At 42.2% G+C, this 19,634-nt stretch overlaps 2 protein-coding genes across 6 annotated transcripts; one reads left to right on the forward strand and one right to left on the reverse strand.

The window, feature by feature from the left end:
* Positions 1 to 4,258: 4,258 nt before the first annotated feature.
* On the forward strand, positions 4,259 to 10,274 carry LOC129861076 (ceramide synthase 5-like). Its single transcript, XM_055932161.1, has 10 exons — positions 4,259 to 4,684; positions 6,387 to 6,489; positions 6,899 to 7,029; positions 7,130 to 7,187; positions 7,410 to 7,460; positions 7,590 to 7,682; positions 8,750 to 8,878; positions 9,395 to 9,501; positions 9,692 to 9,848; positions 10,101 to 10,274. Exons 1-10 carry the CDS (start codon positions 4,512 to 4,514, stop codon positions 10,260 to 10,262), a joined length of 1,164 nt encoding a protein of 387 aa, XP_055788136.1. The 5' UTR covers positions 4,259 to 4,511; the 3' UTR covers positions 10,263 to 10,274.
* A 451-nt stretch (positions 10,275 to 10,725) lies between these two features.
* On the reverse strand, positions 10,726 to 19,600 carry si:ch73-233m11.2 (NACHT, LRR and PYD domains-containing protein 3). 5 transcript variants are annotated; one of them, XM_055932157.1, is made up of 10 exons: positions 19,005 to 19,095; positions 18,653 to 18,852; positions 16,719 to 18,348; positions 13,235 to 13,396; positions 12,725 to 12,898; positions 12,441 to 12,614; positions 12,107 to 12,280; positions 11,810 to 11,983; positions 11,494 to 11,661; positions 10,726 to 11,076 (listed from the first exon to the last, which is right to left on the reverse strand). In XM_055932157.1, the coding sequence occupies exons 2-10, from the start codon at positions 18,678 to 18,680 to the stop codon at positions 11,007 to 11,009; spliced, it is 2,754 nt and encodes a 917-aa protein (XP_055788132.1). In that variant the 5' UTR covers positions 18,681 to 18,852; positions 19,005 to 19,095; the 3' UTR covers positions 10,726 to 11,006. The 5 variants fall into 5 exon arrangements, with proteins under 5 accessions (XP_055788132.1, XP_055788129.1, XP_055788131.1 ...); XM_055932154.1 differs by having other exon boundaries at positions 11,810 to 12,280; XM_055932156.1 differs by lacking the exons at positions 18,653 to 18,852; positions 19,005 to 19,095 and adding an exon at positions 19,510 to 19,600 and having other exon boundaries at positions 11,810 to 12,280.
* Between the last annotated feature and the right edge of the window lie 34 nt (positions 19,601 to 19,634).

Below are 19,634 nucleotides of genomic sequence, written 5' to 3' on the forward strand. Positions count from 1 at the left end.
TTTAACTCCATGCTGACCATATGTTTCCATAAGGATAAATTATGCTGCAACATTTTGAGCTCTGAAAGGGGTACTGTTGACAATAAAAGCAGGACATAGAATAAACAGAAACAAATGATGTGGAGTATGACATAATATAAACTGGTGTAATGTTAGAAGTGGAGAATGCAACTAATACACTGAACTAATGTGGTGTGACATTACAAAGGTTAGGAGGCTTTGCCAGAAGTTCAGAATGGGACACAATAATAAAATAGATTTAGCAAAACCAAAGAGACTAATCTAGGAAATCCATGAATGAGGGAAATACTGCCAGTACACTTCCCTGATACATGTGTAAATATTGTAATATAAATTGTGCATTCCTTTATTATACTTATGCTAAAACATTTTATTATTTCATATTGTTGTTGCATTGTCGAGAAGGAACCTGCAAGTAAGCATTTCATTGGACAGTGTATACCACGTGTATCCTGTACATTCAACTAATACAACTTGAAACTACACAGTCTCAAGAACAACCTAGAGAACTGTGACCAAAACAGAATGAAAAAATAAAACGTAAATACCACCAGGGTAATACTGCCGCTCAGGTGTGTGTTTGTGTGTGTGACAACCAAGTACTGTGACTGGATACATTTGATCATCCATGTACAGATTAGTAGAAATGAAGAAGGGAGTTAATAAAATATTTCCTGTAGGGACCCAAGTTTTTTCTGACCATTTGATGTGACCTGGAGTGGAGAAAATATGGAACCTAATTAAAGGGTTGAACTAGGGCCCCGTTTGTTCTAGTCAGGTCATGTAGTTACCCTTAAACATGTAACTAAATCTGTATTAGGCCCTACCAGATCAATACATTCTCATCAATGTCCACTTTTATACAATTTATACTGTATTGTCTTTATGCTGGAGACACACAATATATGTTTTTATATTTCCCGTAAGTATCCTGTGAGAAAAGGAAGAAAAGCCAGAGAGGTAGAAAAGCAAGAGAGCTCTATACATAGGCCTACAGAATAGTATGAACAACAAAAAAAATAGGAAAAAGAACAAGGTCACTTCAATTAATTTCCCAGTTGAACCGTTTGGGAGTGTCTTATGATGAGATTTTGTAGAACTATCGCTAGAAAAACTCAAAAACTCAGACTGGTCCTCTCCGTATAACCGTTGCAAGACCCACTGGTTGATGCTTATTTATAAAACCCTCTTAGGCTTCACTCGTCCCTATCTGAGATACCTACTGCAGCCCTCATCCTCTAAAGACAACACCCCTTCTGCCAATCACATTCAGTTAAAGGTCCCCAAAGCACACACATCCCTGGGTCGCTCCTCTTTTCAGTGTGCTGCAACTAGCAACAGGAATGAGCTGCAAAAAAAAATAACTAAAACTGGAAGGTTTTATCTCCATCTCTTCATTCAAAGACTCAATCATGGACACTCTTACTGACAGTTGTGGTGGATTTGCATGATGTATTGTTGTCTCTACCTTCTTGCTTTTGTGCTGTTGTCTGTGCCCAATAAAGTTTGTACCATGTTTTGTGCTCCTACCATGTTGTGTTGCTGCCATGTTGTGTTGCTACCATGTTGTTGTCATGTGGTGTTGCTACCATGCTGCACTACCTCTTTATGTAGTGTTGTGGTATATCTCTTGTCGTGATGTGTGTTTTGTCCTACAGACAGTTGAAGTCGGAAGTTTACATACACCTTAGCCAAATACATTTGAACTCAGTTTTTCACAATTCCTGACATTTATTCCAAGTAAAAATTCCCTGTCTTAGGTCAGTTACGATCACCACTTTATTGTAAGAATGTGAAATGTCAGAATACTAGTAAAGAGAATGATTTCTTTCAGCTTTTATTTCTTTCATCACATTCCCAGTGGGTCAGAAGTTGACATACACTCAATTAGTATTTGGTAGCATTGCCTTTAAATTGTTAACTTGGGTCAAACTTGGGTCAAACTTGGGCCTTCCACAAGCATCCCACAATAAGTTGGGTGAATGTTGGCCCATTCCTCCTGACAGAGCTGGTGTAACTGGGTCAGGTTTGTAGGCCTCCTTGCTCGCACACGCTTTTTCAGTTCTGCCCACACATTTTCTATAGGATTGAGGTCAGGGCTTTGTGATGGCCACTCCAATACCTTGACTTTGTTGTCCTTAGGCCATTTTGCCCCGACTTCGGAAGTATGCTTGGGGTCATTGTCCATTTGGAAGACCCATTTGCGACCAAGCTTTAACTTCCTGACTGATGTCTTGAGATGTTGCTTCAATATATCCACATAATTTTCCAACCTCATGATGCCATCTATTTTGTGAAGTGCACCAGTCCCTCCTGCAGCAAAGCACCCCCACAACATAATGCTGCCACCCCCTTGCTTCCCGGTTGGGATGGTGTTCTTCGGCTTGCAAGCATCCCCCTTTTTCCTCCAAACATAACGATGGTCATTATGGCCAAACAGTTCTATTTTTGTTTCATAAGACCAGAGGACATTTCTCCAAAAAGTATGATCTTTGTCCCCATGTGCAGTTGCAAACCGTAGTCTGGCTTTTTTTATGGCGGTTTTGGAGCAGTGGCTTCTTCCTTTCTGAGCGGCCTTTCAGGTTATGTCGATATGGGATTCATTTTACTGTGGATATAGATACTTTTGTACCTGTTTCCTCCAGCAACTTCACAAGGTCCTTTGCTGTTGTTCTGGGATTGATTTGCACTTTTCGCATCAAAGAACGTTCATCTTTAGGAGACAGAACGCGTCTCCTTCCTGAGCGGTATGACGGCTGTGTCGTCCCATGGTGTTTATACTTGCGTACTATTGTTTGTACAGATGAATGTGGTACCTTCAGGTGTTTATAAATTGCTCCCAAGGATGAACCAGACTTGTGGGGATCTACAATTTTTTTCTGAGGTCTTGGCTGATTTCTTTTGATTTTCCCATGATGTCAAGCAAAGAGGCACTGAGTTTGAAGGTAGGCCTTGAAATACATCCACAGGTACACCTCCAATTGACTCAAATGAGGTCAATTAGCCTATCATAAGCTTCTAAAGCCATGACATCATTTTCTGGAATTTTACAAGCTGTTTAAAGGCACAGTCAATTTAGTGTATGTAAACTTCTGACCACTGGAATTGTGATACAGTTAATTATAAGTGAAATAATCTGTCTGTAAACAATTGTTGGAAAAATGACTTGTGTCATGCACAAAGTAGATGTTCTAGCCGACTTGCCTAAACTATAGTTTGTTAACAAGAAATTTGTGGAGTGGTTGAAAAACGAGTTTTAATGACTCCAACCTAAGTGTATGTAAACTTCTGACTTCAACTGTATATATTTTTTAATCCCAGCCCGCGTCCCCGCAGGAGGCCTTTTGCCAGGCCCTCATTGTAAATAAGAATTTGTTCTTCACTGACTTGCCTAGTTAAATGAAGGTACGAAAAAAAACATTGGTTCCACAAACGAGAGAAGACAACGATGTGCAGATTCGCGAAAAAAAGTGTGATTTCATAAACTGTTTATTCGATTGTGGGGTTTGAATATTGTGAGAAGTCAACAACATATTTGGTGAGAATCACAAGATAGGGTACAAAGTCAATTCTATTCTAGGGACATAAGCCTACATTGGGTGTTCAGTTTTCAATTATAGCATTATTTAATCTGCAGTTGTTCTTTTGCTATTTTATTTTTTTACAAATAATATTTAGATGTTAATAGTATCTTCTGATGACAATTATCATATATTTTAACTAAATGCAATCTATTAACTTCCAAATATAAGTAGGTACAGTATCTAGCTTTCCGATTACACGTTCAGATGGAATGACTTGTCCTTTACTTTGTAAAAACCTTGATTGCATCGAGTAAATGTTGGACAAATATATTGGTTCCTTTCTAAACATAGCAATGTGAATGCAAATAGGAGTGGGACCACAAATATGTGAATGGAACTGGCAAGAGTTGAGTCCTTATTCAAAGGCAAATGTAGTGTGAGTACAAAGATAACTGAGTTATTGTTTTTTTTACCCGAGTTCTCTTTAAAGAGGACTGAGATCGGTTATTATGTTGTGGACTATATGTGAAAACACCCAAAGTTATGCAGCCTCTCTCCATATTTTGTATTTTTCTTGTTAAATTATTACTAACATTATTGTTTTTAGTTTTGCGTAAGCTAGTTATTATGCAATTCATGACACACAAAGGGATGCTCGAAAACTCTGACACGTCGTGGGCGTTGCCAGTTATGGGCGTTACCTGTAATGTATCGTCGTGACTACGCGGTCTCATGGGAATGAGAGTTTCCAAAAATGCCAGTGAGCTGATGGTGCTGGGGAAGAAGGAGGTGACACCGCGCACCTAGCCTACTTCCTCAACTTATCCAGGAGTAGCAGACTCTAGCTCCACACACTTATGGGAAGTCTACTAAAGTAGTGCCTGAAACAGGTGGATTCTCCCTCGCACAGCTACACACAACATATTGGTTTTTTTTTATTCTGAGAAGGACCGGCATCACCACAAAATGAATTCGCTCTCAGCTTGGTTTTGGAGTGAGAGTTTCTGGCTTCCACCGAATGTTACTTGGGCGGAACTCGAGCACCCGCCACCAGGAGAGGAGTACCCCAGAGCTGACCAGCTACTCTCATGTTTACCGCTTGCTTTTGGCGTGTTGGCTGTCAGGGTTTTATTTGAGAGGTAGGCTATGTAACAAAGTAACGTGTATTGACTTGTCTTTGTAAACAAAAGATTTCCGCATTTGATATGTGTCAAAGATTTAGCGGTATAAACCAAGGCCAAGTCCTTGGCTAAACTGATTGTGTGTGTGTGTGTGTGTGTGTGTGTGCGCGCGCGCGCTTAGTAAGTGCCAGTCAGAGGAACTAATTAGCGAACTGCCCTTGGGCCATGATAGGCCTATAAGGAGGCATTGTTTTCTGATGATAGGTTCCCAACACTACTCTAGTCTATATAATTTAGGCTATTGACACACACTATTGTGGAAAATACTATTAGTATGCTACTGTGTGTAGGCCAACAGTAGGCTACGAATAGCCACTGAGTATACAACGTTTGGATCATAAGTGTCTTGTTTAACCTGAAGGGTAGCCTAATTTAGTTTTTTTTTGTGCCACTGGTGTGAGAGAAGCAGTAACCCTTCTGGCTTCATTGACCTGTGTTCTATTAAACGCCATACAGTCCCTTAGTAACCAGGCTTTGAGTAATCTCTGTAACCAATAAATACATTCTCGCGAGTAATTTGGTCAACTGCACTGATGCTAATCTTTGTAGAGGGACGAAGTTCACGCAAACTGACTGCTGCAAGTGACATGGCCATTGGATTATATTGTGTGCATCTCTAACGTCTAAAATGGCTCTTCTCTTTGTATCCTTTTCTTTCAAAGGCCTTATCTTTGTGTCCCTTTTGGCTGTTTTGATGTGAAATAAGCAAAGGAACTGGTAAAAGTGAATAGTCGATGTGTCTATCCATATTTGTATTTTATTTCACCTTTATTTAACTAGGCAAGTCAGTTAAGAACAAATTCTTATTTACAATGACGACCTAGGAACAGTGGGTTAACTGCCTTGTTCAGTGGCAGAACATAGATGTTTACCTTGTCAGCTTGGGGATTCAATCTAGCAACCTTTTGGTTACTGGCACAAAGCTCTAACCACTAGGCTGCCTACTGCCCCATCTGCTTTCTATTAACTATCCATATGATTTCAGATTATTGTAAATGAGGGTGAAGGAATGGAAACACAAGATTATTGATGATATGCACTACTGGTGTTCTCTTCTGTGTACCACAGTAGAATTGGATGCTGGCTGTCTGCTTATCCAAATAGGTAATTTGAATTCTCTGCATAGCAAGGCCTCTCCTGAACAGATGCTTTCTGAAATGTTAGCTGGGCATATGTTTAGGCCTAGGTAGTACATTGGATTGTGTGATAGGAAGGAAGTGAATGTTTGAATGGGTCAGAGGCAGTACACTGAGGTCGGGGAGGTCTTGTGATAGACACTAACCAGCAAACTGAGGTCTGTCTCACACTCAGCAAGGAGCTTTCTCCTCCTGACCCACCTCCCTCTCACATGACAGCTCATCAGCCTCCTCTGTTTAGTTAGTGCTACATTCCTCCTCATACTCTCCCTCTGACTGTCTGTTTTCCACCACAACCCTTTCTCATTCTAACTGCTTTTCTCTTACACACATACACCCACTGCACATACAATACATTTGTGGGTAAACTGTGAAGGCGCCGTGTCTGTTTGTGGAATAGGTCCCTGGTGAAAGCCGTGATCTTCTCTGCTGAGGTTTCTGGAGAACTGTAGGTACTGTAGAGCCAACCCTGTGTCCATGTTTAATATTGCTCTCTCTCTCTCTGGTGCTGTGTGTGTGTTTAGGCTAGTAGCCAAGCCCTGTGCCAACATACTTCAGATTCAGGCTGGAGAGAGCCGGCGAGCCCAGCCCAACGCTGTCCTGGAGAGGGTGTTTACATCCACAACGGTACTTAAAGCATTGGTCTCATACGCTGCTGCTGGGTGGACAAATGCCGCATTGTGACCTGAAATGTTTCTTATGTTATTGCTCACGGTGTAAAAGCAATTCACCACATGTAAATGAACGGGATGTTCTGTAAATGCAAGTGGATTAGTGGAAGTAAAAAAATAAATAAGTGGAAATGATAAAAATCCAAACTATCGTAGATGTATTCCACACTGATGAACTTGATTTTTACTTGCTACTCAGGAAAGTGTAATCAGATTTTGTTGATTACTGTCCAAAGCCAATTAGCTCTCTAAGATGCCAGTCTGTTTTGTCTGTAGCCAACTTTCCTTTGACTTGTTTAGCAGGGCAGCAATGTAGTGTTTTTGACTCTAAAGCAGTGTCTCTGTCTCCTGCGCCTTTTCCTCAGAGTCCAGACTCGCGGCGGGTCGAGGGGCTCTCTAAGCAGCTGGACTGGGATGTGCGGAAAGTCCAGAGATGGTTCCGACTCCGGAGGAACCAGGACAAGCCCAGTACACTCACAAAGTTCTGCGAGAGCATGTAGGTTCTGAAAAGTCTTAATCAATCTAGATGCACTAGCTTCAGCATTGCTGTTCTGTTTCTTTTCTTTGTTTCCTTTGCTCTATGTTTTGCATCATAGGTGGAGGTTGACGTTTTATACCGGTATATTTACCTATGCAATTCGCTATCTGTGGGTGGTGAGTTGAATTGACTTCTACTGCACTACACTAAATAACTTTAATATAATTCAAACACACTTTAAATTGAAAGGAGCCCTTTTAAAATTGTTGTTACTATAGGAAAGAAAGTAACAATACGAATAACATGCTGACTATGCAGATTGCTTTCAAGAGGAAGTCATATTGATAAGCATTGTTATCTTCTTTGATTATCTTTGACATGTGCATGTCCTCCTCTAGTCTCCTTGGATGTGGGACACACGGCAATGCTGGTACAACTACCCATTTCAGGTGAAGGATCTACATACCAAGTACCTAAATACCATGATCATTCATCTAAATAGTCAACAGATGAAGATTCAATTCCTAACCATAGGGGTTGTTCATGTTCTCAATATGGCCCACACCTTGCTTCCACAGACACTGAGTCCTGGCCAGTACAACTACTATGTAGCTGAGCTGGCCTTCTACTGGTCCCTCATGTTCTCCCAGTTTACAGACATCAAAAGGAAGGTGAGTCAGGTGACTGGGTTGGAGGGGCACGGTGGGTGGACTTGTAGTGGGGTAGGTGGGCTTGGAGTGGGGTAGGTTAACATTGAAAATGCAGCTATTGTGCTCCCCTCTCAAAAACTCTAATCCTACCACCACTTCAGTCAGTGGCTTTCATTCATGCTAATTGGCCAATCTATTGTAGCTGGTATGCAAGCCATTTAAATCCACTTGATTTTCTGGAAAGTCTTTGGTCGTTTAGCAAGAATTGGTGCCAGTATGTCCTGTTTTTGTTACTTCATTTCAGAGACACTTTCGTCTCACTCTAGGTTAGCAAGGTAATTATTGTTTTGTAATAGAAGGCCCACGATACTGTGTAAACTCTGATGAACAGGTTAGACGCAGCAGTGAGTTTCTGTAGAGGCATAGTTTGGGACAGGAGTTTATGTATGAAGCACTAGCCCAGAGTCCAATCCTACTGAGAGTAGACCTAATCCATTGTCACATGGGTGCTGCTGGAAGAGGTAGAATTACATTAGCAATGTGCTGTTCTCTGGTAGTGGGTCAAGGGGAAAGGAAGAATTTTTATTTGTATCACTTAGCAAGTTTTGCATGTTGTATGAGGTTGTAAAGGTTTCCAATACTCCTATGTTTGACCCTTGCATCTTTGTACACCATTACAAATGCAAAGATCCTTAAGCAGGAGCAATGAAGACAAACACATTGCAAAATCAATGTCGTTTCAAGTTAAGAAAATATACTCAGTACATGTAATCTAGTTTAATATATAACTAAAAGTATCTGGTGAAGTTTCTAGGAGATCATTAATCATGTGTGGAAGAATTCTCATTGCCAAGCAGATGCAGCCTTTTCAAAAGCTGGTGACGACATTGTGTCAGGTCAATGAACTTGTTGGGTTTAATAGACCAGGTTGTTGTGACCTTGGTTCCACTCACTCAGTGATTCTATGCGTTTTATTGGAATGAAATGGCATGTGTGTAAATATTTTTCCCTCCCCCTCTCTCTCCCCCCTTGTCTACCTCTTATCTATCTATCCCTCTATTTCTTTGTTTACCTTTGTCCTCTGACAGGATTTCCTCATCATGTTTGTCCATCACCTGGCCACCATAACTCTCATCACCTTCTCCTACTGTAACAACATGCTGCGAATAGGCACTATGGTCATGTGTGTCCATGATGCCTCCGACATCGTGCTGGAGGTAGATAAAATGTCAAGTGCCTATACTAGAGCCATGTATTTAGAAGATTGGCCAATGCGGTTTCTGCATTATGATGTACTTACATGACACTTCAACATTCTATGGCAGCCATGTTAGCTCCTCATTAACAGTACATGGGGAATATTTAAACAATTTATGTAACTGAATGTCTAGAATTAGAACAATATTCAAAAAGTACATTTCTTTTCAAAATATTTGGCTTTGGCCTATGCTATACGTGTAGAGCTGTCTTTTTACTGGCTGAGGTGGTTCCACACAAAACTGAAATATTATTTATGGTGTATGTGGGGTGTGAGTACGGGGTTTCACCCAGGCGAGTGTTTACTCTGTGTTTGAACAGCTGTGTGCACTACTGCTGCACTTAGCTAATACCTGTTTAACTGGAATCTGACTGTTTAACAAGGTACAGCGAGAGGTGTCATTGAAGAAGAATTAAACATGTTTGCTGGTTTGCTATCTGTACTCATGTGCCTATTCATTTCCTTCCCCCCCAAGTTGGCCAAGTTGGCCAATTATGCAAAGTACCAGCGGATTTGTGACACCGGCTTTGTAGTATTCAGCATCGTCTTCTTCATCACGCGACTTGTCATCTATCCCTTTTGGTAAGGGGGGGTACATATTGAATTATGCAACAAGGCACAGAGCTGCGTTATCTAACTCCAGCCATTCTGTCCTTAGCACTATAGGATAGATGTATAATTCATTAGATTTCTATAAAAGGATTTGGCTCTTTGGCGTCTCCTTGTGACGGTGCCCTGGTAACGCGTGTGCTTGGTTGTGTGTGTGTTGAAGGATCATATACAGTGTGCTGGTGGAGAGCTGGGAGATTGTCGGTCCGTACAGTTCCTGGTGGCTGTTGAACGGCCTGCTTCTGGTCCTGCAGTCTCTTCATGTCTTCTGGTTCTACCTCATCGCTAGAATCGCCATCAAAGCCATATTCAAGGGCAAGGTGTGTATGTGTGTTTAACTTTACTCCGTCTGAATAATAGTGAACCTATGGTAGCAACAGTGATAGTTTGTGTAATATGCTCACGTTGTAGACCTAAAAATAAACATTTGCCAATATCAAAACATTTGTCCTTTTACGCAGACCACCTATTTAGGTTTAGCGAGAAAAAACAGTAATACGTTGATGATCTGATTCCTTGTATGATTCAATTGCAGACTATTCATTGTAATGAACTCTGTCCATTTTTAAAAGGTGGCGAAGGATGACCGCAGTGACATCGAGAGCAGCTCAGAAGAGGAGACGGACACCAATGTCAAGAGCAGGAACAAGTCACAACCCAACGGTAGCGAGCAATCACCCAAAAAAGACAACGGGACCAATGGCTTCACCAAATGTGGAACAAAAGACCACTGAACACAGGGAGAGGTGATTATGAACTGGACACGGGGGGCTCTGAAATGGATCCCCTCTGCTGTGTGCCACTTAAATGGGTCCCAGCTCTGTTTAACTGAACTTTAACTCTTCTTTCACTTTCAGAAAAACAAACCCTCTCAGAACTGGTGTGGGTTGTGAAGACGATAAAATTGACAATGTTTGCTGCCTTGAGGACCTATTCATCACTGTGTGTTTCTTTGTATCAAGTTTACAACTTTGCCTTTGCTTATAGTAGAAATAGGGGAGGAAAGTTCATAGAAGTTTTACCGGTCAAATACTGCTTCTTCATTTCTACAATGTTTTGATAACTCACTTTTTTTACTTGGAGAGAGCTTTATAGATGAAACCGGTGATATTTTAATGGTTGTAAGAGATTGTGTGCCTTACTGAATATGCTGCCTCCCCTCATCTGAGGGGGAAAAAATAAAGTAGAAATGATCTGTATTTTTCTCATTAAAAACCTTTATTTGAACCAAATCATTAGTTAACATCTTTTGACAACCAAAACTTTAGCAATAGCACTCAAGTAACCTCATGAATGTGTTCACTATCAGACACTGTTCAGCCCATGGCTGTTTGAAGCCCATTGTCATGTAACTCTATACTAGTAGAAAGAATGGAGGGATCAAACAAATACTGTCAAGGGATTGGTTTCTATTTAGCCTTCTCAGGCTAAATTAGTCAAGTTTTTTGGTGGTGACATTTTTAAAAGGTAATTTTTGTTTAGTATTTGATTTTTGCACACTGGTCCATCATTTCAAACATGTCTTCACTGAAGTCGTTATACTGCAGACTGAAAGAGAGGAAGGCAAATGTCAGAAGAACCCTTACACTTTTCACATGACAAATTGTGATTAGCACAAATTTCACAACAGCAGTAGGGATTACGAAACAACGTGTCTTTTGCTTGTGGTACAGAGGAGGCTGTGGAAGGAGCTATAGGAGGTCATGCTCAATGTAATGGCTGGAATGGATTTCTTTGGAACGTATCAAACACAGCAAACATGGAAACCACATGTTTGACTAACATTTATTCCATTCCAGCCATCACAATGAGCCTGTCCTCCTATAGCTCCTCCTACTAGCCTCTGGTGTGGTCCTATATAAATATAAATCGCACTGAACACTAAAACATGAATACTATTGTATAGAGAACCATCAATACTGCTACAATGTATCAGTGGAATCCACCACTACTTGGCTCACTCACTTCATCTCCTGCATGGTGCGACTATCCTGCATGACTTGGACCAGAGCTGGGACTGAGGTGTCAGTCAGATGGTTGTTCTTCAGGACCAGGCTCTTCAGGAAACCACTGGCCCTCACCGCCGCACTCATGTCTCCAACACAGGCATCCGTCAGCTGGATCATCTCAACACTAACACACACACACACCATTATCTCAGTTTTGCTAAGGACTTAGCCTTGGTATATACCTCTAAATCTTTGATGTGACATATCACACACACAAAGTGAGAGGATTCAAGTGTTATACTGATCCGGAGACACACTGTCTGTTCACTTACTCCAGGTGCTCCAGACTGCACCGTTTGTTTCCCAGTGCGACCCAGAGGTGTTTGGCTCCTTCGTCTCCTATTTTGTTCAGGCCCACAGACAGTGTTCTCAGTCCAGAGGTCCCACTGCTCAGCAAAACGCCCAACTCCTTGAAGACCAGGGTAGTCAACTCACAGCGTACCAAGCTGCAACAGAAAACCCTAATTGGTTCTGATACAAAGGCATGAATCGTCTCGTTTCCAAGGGGTTCCCAGACTACAACAGATAATACACTCAATACATAACAAGCATGCTGCGGACTGTAGTACCGCAGTTTCTCCAGTGGGCATCCAGGCTTGTTGAGGGCCTTACACAGCTGCAGTGCCCCCTCCTGGCCCAATGCATTCACAGACAGATCCAGCTCAGTCAGCCTACAGCCTTCTGACTGCAAGGCCTCAGCCACACCAGCACAACACGCAGCTGTCAACTCATTATCAAACAATCTGGCAAGGGATAGACCAGAAAGGGAATCAGGAGAGATACTCTGCATGTCATATCACAAATCTCCATATCTGAGCAATGTGTTGTTTTTTATTTGTCCTAGAGACTTGAGTGAGCTATTATAACTATAATAACTGCATCCATTATCTATCTGGTCCTTACATCAGGCTTTGCAGTTGGCAGCAGGGATATTGGAGAGCCTTGGCCAGCCAATCCACCCCCTGGTCGGTGAGGCAGTTCTGTGCCAGATTCAGTATTCTCAGCTCTGATTGGCCAACGCACAGTGCAGTTGACAAGGCCTCCATGGACCCCCCCGTCAACTCACACCTCGGTAACCTTCACAAAGTCAACTAATTACAGGCTAATAATGATATTTGAACTGTCAGTCATAGATGTATTCTTCTTCCAAAATGATACCATTACAATATCTTTGCTAGAGTACGTACTGAAGCTCCTGCAGTTTGCAGTGAGGGCTTCCCAGTGCATGGCTCAGCTTCCTGAGCCCCTGGTCATGGAGCGTATTCCCCCTCAGCTCCAACACGCGGAGATGGGATTTCTCTGAGGTCAGGACTGCCACCAGGTCCCCACAGCAAGCCTCTGTTAACCCACACACTGGAAGTCTACAGAAACCAATCATCATCCATTTAGATACAACAAACAGATCAAGTGACTTTACTATTACGTAATTCAATAGCATGCGCCAAATGCCAATACAACCCTGTTATAAGGAAGTTATAGTGTTATAATTAAGTTTATGGTGCCATATGTTTTAAATGCTTTATATTCAGTCTATGAGTAGTATGGGACCTCGTCTTCAATAACCTATTGAAATTGAGAACACTTTGAAATCGTAATTTACTGTAACACCGCCATCAATATTAGATTGTGCATTACATTTGAATGGCATGATGCAAACACTGTAAATGTCATATTCTGTGAAGTAAGATGGAACTCACTTTAATGTTTGTATGTTGCAGTCCCCAAGTCCTGTGCAAAGAACTTTGAAGCCTGTGTCACCCATGGGGTTGTAGGACATATCCAGCTCTGTGGTCCTTCCCTGGCTGAGGGCTGAGGCCAGGTGAGCGAGAGCCCCAGCACTAAGAGAGCTCTGAACCAGGCTGTGGACAAAACAAATGAAGAGATGTGCATGAATATGCAGCTTTGGTGATGTTTTAAAGGGCAAATCCGCAGTTGAAACAATAACAAAGCAGCCACCCCACCAGTGTTGGTAAAAAACTGAGGAATGGGTCTGGAGAAATGTAACCACTCAAATTCATAGACAAAGCTATAGATACAAGGACTGACCATCCATGATATCAAAATTCTAGTTTTAACCATGTTGAGGCTAGTGTTTGTTTTCAATTGTTTACAAACATGGGAGTAAAAGATGCTTATATTTGGGGTTCTGATGGGGTAAGACAGTTGAGCTAAAATCATGAGGCATTTATATTCTTCAAGAATCAATGGGTATATATCATTAACTTATAAGTCCTAAAATGAATATAGCAACTGCAGATTTCCTCTTTAAGAACTGTTAAAATTGTACAAAATGTGCCATTTTTGTTACGTAAATGTTTTGGAATTAATTTATACAATGTACAGTAACCTACATACCATGCATACAGTAAATCATACTGTAATATGTCTCTTTCCACTATCTGGAAAGGAACAGTAATTACAGATCATTTGTTTGCGACAAAAAAATCGAATCAAATTTTAATAGTCACATTTTTTATTTGTTTAACCTTTATTTAACTAGGTAAGTCAGTTAATAAGAACAAATTCCTATTTACAATGACGGCCTACCCCGGCCAAACTCAGATGACGTTGGGCCAATTGTGCGCCGCCCTATGGGACTCCCAATCACAGCCGGTTGTGGTTTCTTTGCAGCAATTTGACCATAAAGGCCTGATTCAAAACCTATTCCTCCTCAGGAGACTGAAAAGAATTGGCATGAGTCCTCAGATCTTCAAAAGATTTTACAGCTGCACCATTGAGCGCATCCTGACAGGTTGCATCACTGCCTGGTATGGCAACTGCTCGGCCTCTGACCGCAAGGCACTACAGAGGGTAGTGCGTATGGCCTAGTACAGGGGTGTCAAACTCATTCCACCGAGGGCCTAGTGTCTGCGGGTTTTTGGTTTTTCCTTTCAATAAAGCCCTAGACAACCAGGTGTGGGGAGTTCCTAACTAATTAGTGATGTTAATTCATCAATCAAGTACAAGGGAGGAGCGAAAACCCGCAGACACTCGGCCCTCCGTGGAATGAGTTTGACACCTGTGGCCTAGTACATCACCGGGGCCAAGCTTCCTGCCATCCAGGACCTTTATACCAGACGGTGTCAGAGGAAGGTCCTAAAAATCGTCAAAGACTCCAGCCACCCTAGTCATAGACTGTTCTCTCTGCTACTGCACGGCAAGCGATACCGGAGTGCCAAGTCTAAGTCCAAGAGGCTTCTCAACAGCTTCTACCCCCAAGCCATAAGACTCCTGAACAACTAATCAAATGGCTACCCAGACTATTTGCACCCCCCCTACGCTGCTACTACTCTCTGTTATTATCTATGCATAATTATCTCAATTACCTCGACACCGGTGCCCCCGCACATTGACTCTGTACCGGTACCCCCTGTATAGAGCCCCGCTATTGTTATGCTGCTCTTAATTATTTGTTTTTCTTATCGCTTACTTTTTTCTTAATTTTTATTTTTTAGCTATTTTCTTAAAACTGCATCATTGGTTAATGGCTTGTAAGTAAGAATTTCACTGTAAGATCTACACCTGTTGTATTAGGCACATGTGACATATAACATTTGATTTGATTCACGCAGTCTCCTCTGAACAGTTGATGTTGAGATGTGTCTGTTACTTGAACTCTGTGATGCATTTATTTGGGCTGCAATCTGAGGTGCAGTTAACTCTAATGAACGTATCCTCTGCAGCAGAGGTAACTCTGGGTCTTCCTTTCCTGTGGCGGTCCTCATGAGAGCCAGTTTCATCATAAAGCTTGATGGTTTTTGCAACTGCACTTGAAGAAACTTTCAAAGTTCTTGAAATGTACAGATTGACTGACCTTCATGTCTTAAAGTAATGATGTAATATGAAAAAGTAATATGATTAAAGTAATATGGACGGTCTTTTACCAAATAAGGCTATCTTCTGTATACCACCCTACCTTGTCACAACACAACTGATTGGCTCAAAAGCATTAAGGAAAGAAATTCCACATATTAACTCTTAACAAGGCACACCTGTTAATTGAAATACATTCCAGGTGACCTCATGAAGCTGGTTGAGATCATTTTGATTTATTTTACCATTATTTGACTAGGCAAGTCAGTTAAGAACAAATTCTTATCTTACAATGACCCCAGCCAAACCCTCCCCTAACCCGGACAACGCTGAGTCCCTAAGGGACTCCCGATCATGGCCGGTTGTGATACAGCCCGGGATCAAACCAGGGTCTGTAGTGACACCTCTAGCACTAACATGCAGTGCCTTAGACCGCTGCGCCACTCGGGAGCCCCTACATGCACCGAATACAACAGGTAGACCTTACAGTGAAATGCTTACTTGCAAGCCCTTAATATAAGCCCAACAATACAGTTAAGAAAGAAATGTGTTAAGTAATAAAAAATATTTTTAAAAGTAACAAATAATAACAGAGCAGCAGTAAAATAACAATAGCGAGGCTATATACAGGGGGTACCGGTACAGAGTCAATGTGCGGGGGCACCGGTTAATCAAGGTAATTGAGGTAATATGTACATGTAGGTAGAGTTAAAGTGACTATGCATTGATAATAAACAGAGTAGCAGCAGCGTAAAAGAGGGGGTGGAGGGGGCAATGCGAATAGTTTGGGTAGCCATTTGATTAGCTATTCAGGAGTCTTATGGCTTGGGGGTAGAAGCTGTTAAGAAGTCTTTTGGACCTAGACTTAGTGCTCCGGTACCACTTGCCGTGTGGTAGCAGAGAGAACACTCTATGACTAGGGTGGCTGGAATCTTTGACAATTTTTAGGGCCTTCCTCTGATATCGCCTGGTATAGAGGTCCTGGAAGGCAGGAAGTTTGGCCCCAGTGATGTACTGGGCCGTACGCACTACCCTCTGTAGTGCCTTGCAGTCGGAGGCCAAGCAGTTGCCATACCAGGCAGTAATGTGTATAGCTGTAGAATAGTAGTATTGCAATCCACAATTATAAACCAGGGTCGTTACAGTAGATACATAATTGGTTTGATTATTTGTATGCGTGTATGTGGTCCCACAGTGGTAGGATCTGAAAAACATGCTTAAGGTTTCTGTTTTACTTTCTAGTTGCAGATGAGAGGTATTGATTGCCACTGTATCATATCATTTACCAAACTGAATTGGGTCACACTTACTAGCAACAAAATACTAGACAACAAATCACATTGATTTTCTGTTTCCTCAATTACTCACATTATTTTATGAGAGAGACGTATGGCAGGAACCAAAAGGTTGGCTTTTTCCTCAGTTAAATCCTTGCTGCTGTACAGATTCAGCTGATCCCATTCCCCCAGACATGTCACTATATAGCTGAGAGACACACAGTCATGTACACCCAGAACGCCATAGCTGATGCCACGGGCAGACGGAGTGATGATCTCCTTCACCAGCTTCTCATTCTGACGTTGATGGAGCAGATGAAAGTAATGGAGGTGTCTGTCTGTGTGATAGCTCTCCAGTGCCTTCCGAGAGGTGCTTTTAAACCAGCTGCTGAAGTCCATGATGTGGTCAGTGTTGAACTCTCCCAGTTCAGATTCCAGAGGCTTCCTCTGAGAGGGCTCAGAAAGCCCTGCCAGGTAAAGGTCGAGAAACTCTACACAACCCTCATGGTTCTCCAACAGCTCTTCTACACTCACTGCTTCTGACTCGTCTAAGTAGAAGGATGCAGCCAAGAAAAACTCTTGGATCTTCTGGGTGTGGAAGGAGAAAATGCAGTTGTCCGATTCCAGGTCACCATCAACGTGCAGGAAATCTTTCATTGATGTTGGAGTTGTTAGGAACTGTTGTACATCAGTGGAGGCCATTTCTTCTTTGGAGCAGTTTGAATCCGGGCCAAGACAGCAATGGGAAGCCATTCTACCCAGGGAGGTCACCAGGTCTCTGGCATTGGTCGTGTCCAATGACAGTGCCCGAATAAGGTGGATGGTGATATAAACAAACACCTGGGTTAGTGTCTCAGGAAGAATCTCTCCAGCCTCCATTAGAGACTTGTAAATGGAACACGTCATCCAGCAGAATCTCGGAGAGGTGCAGAAATCATAGAACCCCATTGTCCTTTCTATGTTCTCAAACGCTTGACTGGCTACAATTGGATCAGAGAAGAACCTGTCGCAATAGGCCTTCCTCTGGGGTTTCAGAAACCCCAACAGCTCCATGCGGTAGCCATCTAGAGACTCGAGACTGGCTGCGGTAGGCCTTGAGGTCAGCAGTATGGCTGCCCCTTTCAGCAGAGGTCCATGCACCAGGCTGGCCACTAGCATAGAGACTGAGGCTGGCTGCTGAGGGTCCGAGCAGAGGGTCAGGGATGTGGGGGGTTCCAGGCTGTGCTGGTACTGATCCAGCCCATCAAACAGAAACAGCAGAGACTTTGGATTCTGCAGGACTAGAGCCAGGGACTCAGGGGAAAGGTGACTGTAGCACTGAAGCAGCAATGCCTGCAGAGACAGCACCCCCTTATGGGCATTCAAATCCCTGAATGTGAAATGGAAGACACAGGAAAAGTGCTGGAGATGTTTGCCAGTGGCCCAGTCCACTATTAGCTTCTCCAAGGCAGTGGTTCTGCCAACTCCAGCTGGACCAACCACTATAACAGGTTTCGGCTGGTGTCTATCTTCGGGCAATGCAGTTAGAATGGCATGTTGAAATGACTGTGGTTTCTCTTGCATCTGTTTTTCTGACACATCAGGACCAGTAGTCATGAGTGGAATGTAATTATTATCATGCACAACTTTATTTGGCAACTGGCCTCCAAGAAGGGTTGATGTGTCCTCTGACTTCTGCTTTCTATGGGCCAGCAGTGCTGCCTTGTGCATTGTGTGGATAGCTGTCGATAGAAAACAGCAGTTTGAAAAAAGGAACGTTGAGAAACAGAGGGACATTATTAGGTGACGCAAGTACATGCACGCGCATCAACGCAAAGTTGGCACACACATATTGGAGCACAGAGTAGACACAGACGCACAGGCATGCGAAAACAAGCATGCAAATACATGTTTCACTATACGGTAAACCATATTGCGGTTTACAGTTTTTCTAGGCGGCTGTGCCTGGTTTTAATGTCTATGGATTTCACAAAGTAGACAACATTTACATGAAAATCACATTCTTATGGGGAGGCGTACACTTACTTTGAAAACAATCCTTTGATGTCGCCATAATGTATCTATAATTACCGCTGGTGTCTGTCCTGTGCTTTCGTTCGTTCAGAACAATAGGCAATAAAATGCTTGGCAGAGGCTTGAAAGTATGTATGTTTTCGCAAATGAATAATAACGAATCACAGCCGATGTTGTATCTGTGCAACTGTTCAATATGTTCCGGGTGGCAGCTAGAATAGAGGATGAAAAAGAAGGAAGTGATATGTGCAATATCCTTTATGGACAAGATTCAACAACTCCTTTTTGGGAACGACTTATTCTAATGAACTTGCGGAACTAGCCAAGGTTAGCGGAGTAAAAGTTTGAGTAAAACGCCACTCACCTTGATTCTTTCAGCGCTTGCCACAGTCTTCCCTGCTACCACTTTAGTCATGGTGATCTGCCGCTGCTGTGGGCAATGTTCTGACATTCTCATATGCTTTACTGATTCGAAATGACTGTTGATTGTCGACTTTCTCTAGTTTCCAAAAACATTGGAAATTGTTTTGCACGATCGTTAGCTGTTATTTTAGTTGGCAAATGATATTGATTTCTGTTCATTGTATTGGTCAAAATTGAGGGCTCTCGCATAATATGCCCTGATTGGTTGATTTTGCATTGAATTATGAGATCGCAGAATCCTGGAGGGACTCATTAATAGGTTAGGTTGTAGCAACCTGATGTAGCAAGCTGATTGGGAAAGGGAAAATTTGAGTATCATGTAGTAGCCTAAAACTATCGATGTTACATTGAGCTGGGTGAATGGAATATGCATGACAGTCGTCCAATATGCTGTAATATAAATACAAATAACGCACATAAAAAAAAAATTCTTAAACGGCACCTACCGCAACTGAGTGGAACCGCCAACCGGATGCTTCACATTTATACATCCAGTGAAATATCTGGCTCATTGTTCTGTTTGTGGTAGCTATATATCTAACTATCTCTCTGTACCCATTTCTGATGATCC

The sequence above is a fragment of the Salvelinus fontinalis genome, chromosome 8 (genome assembly GCF_029448725.1).
Source record: "Salvelinus fontinalis isolate EN_2023a chromosome 8, ASM2944872v1, whole genome shotgun sequence".
NCBI lineage: Eukaryota > Metazoa > Chordata > Actinopteri > Salmoniformes > Salmonidae > Salvelinus > Salvelinus fontinalis.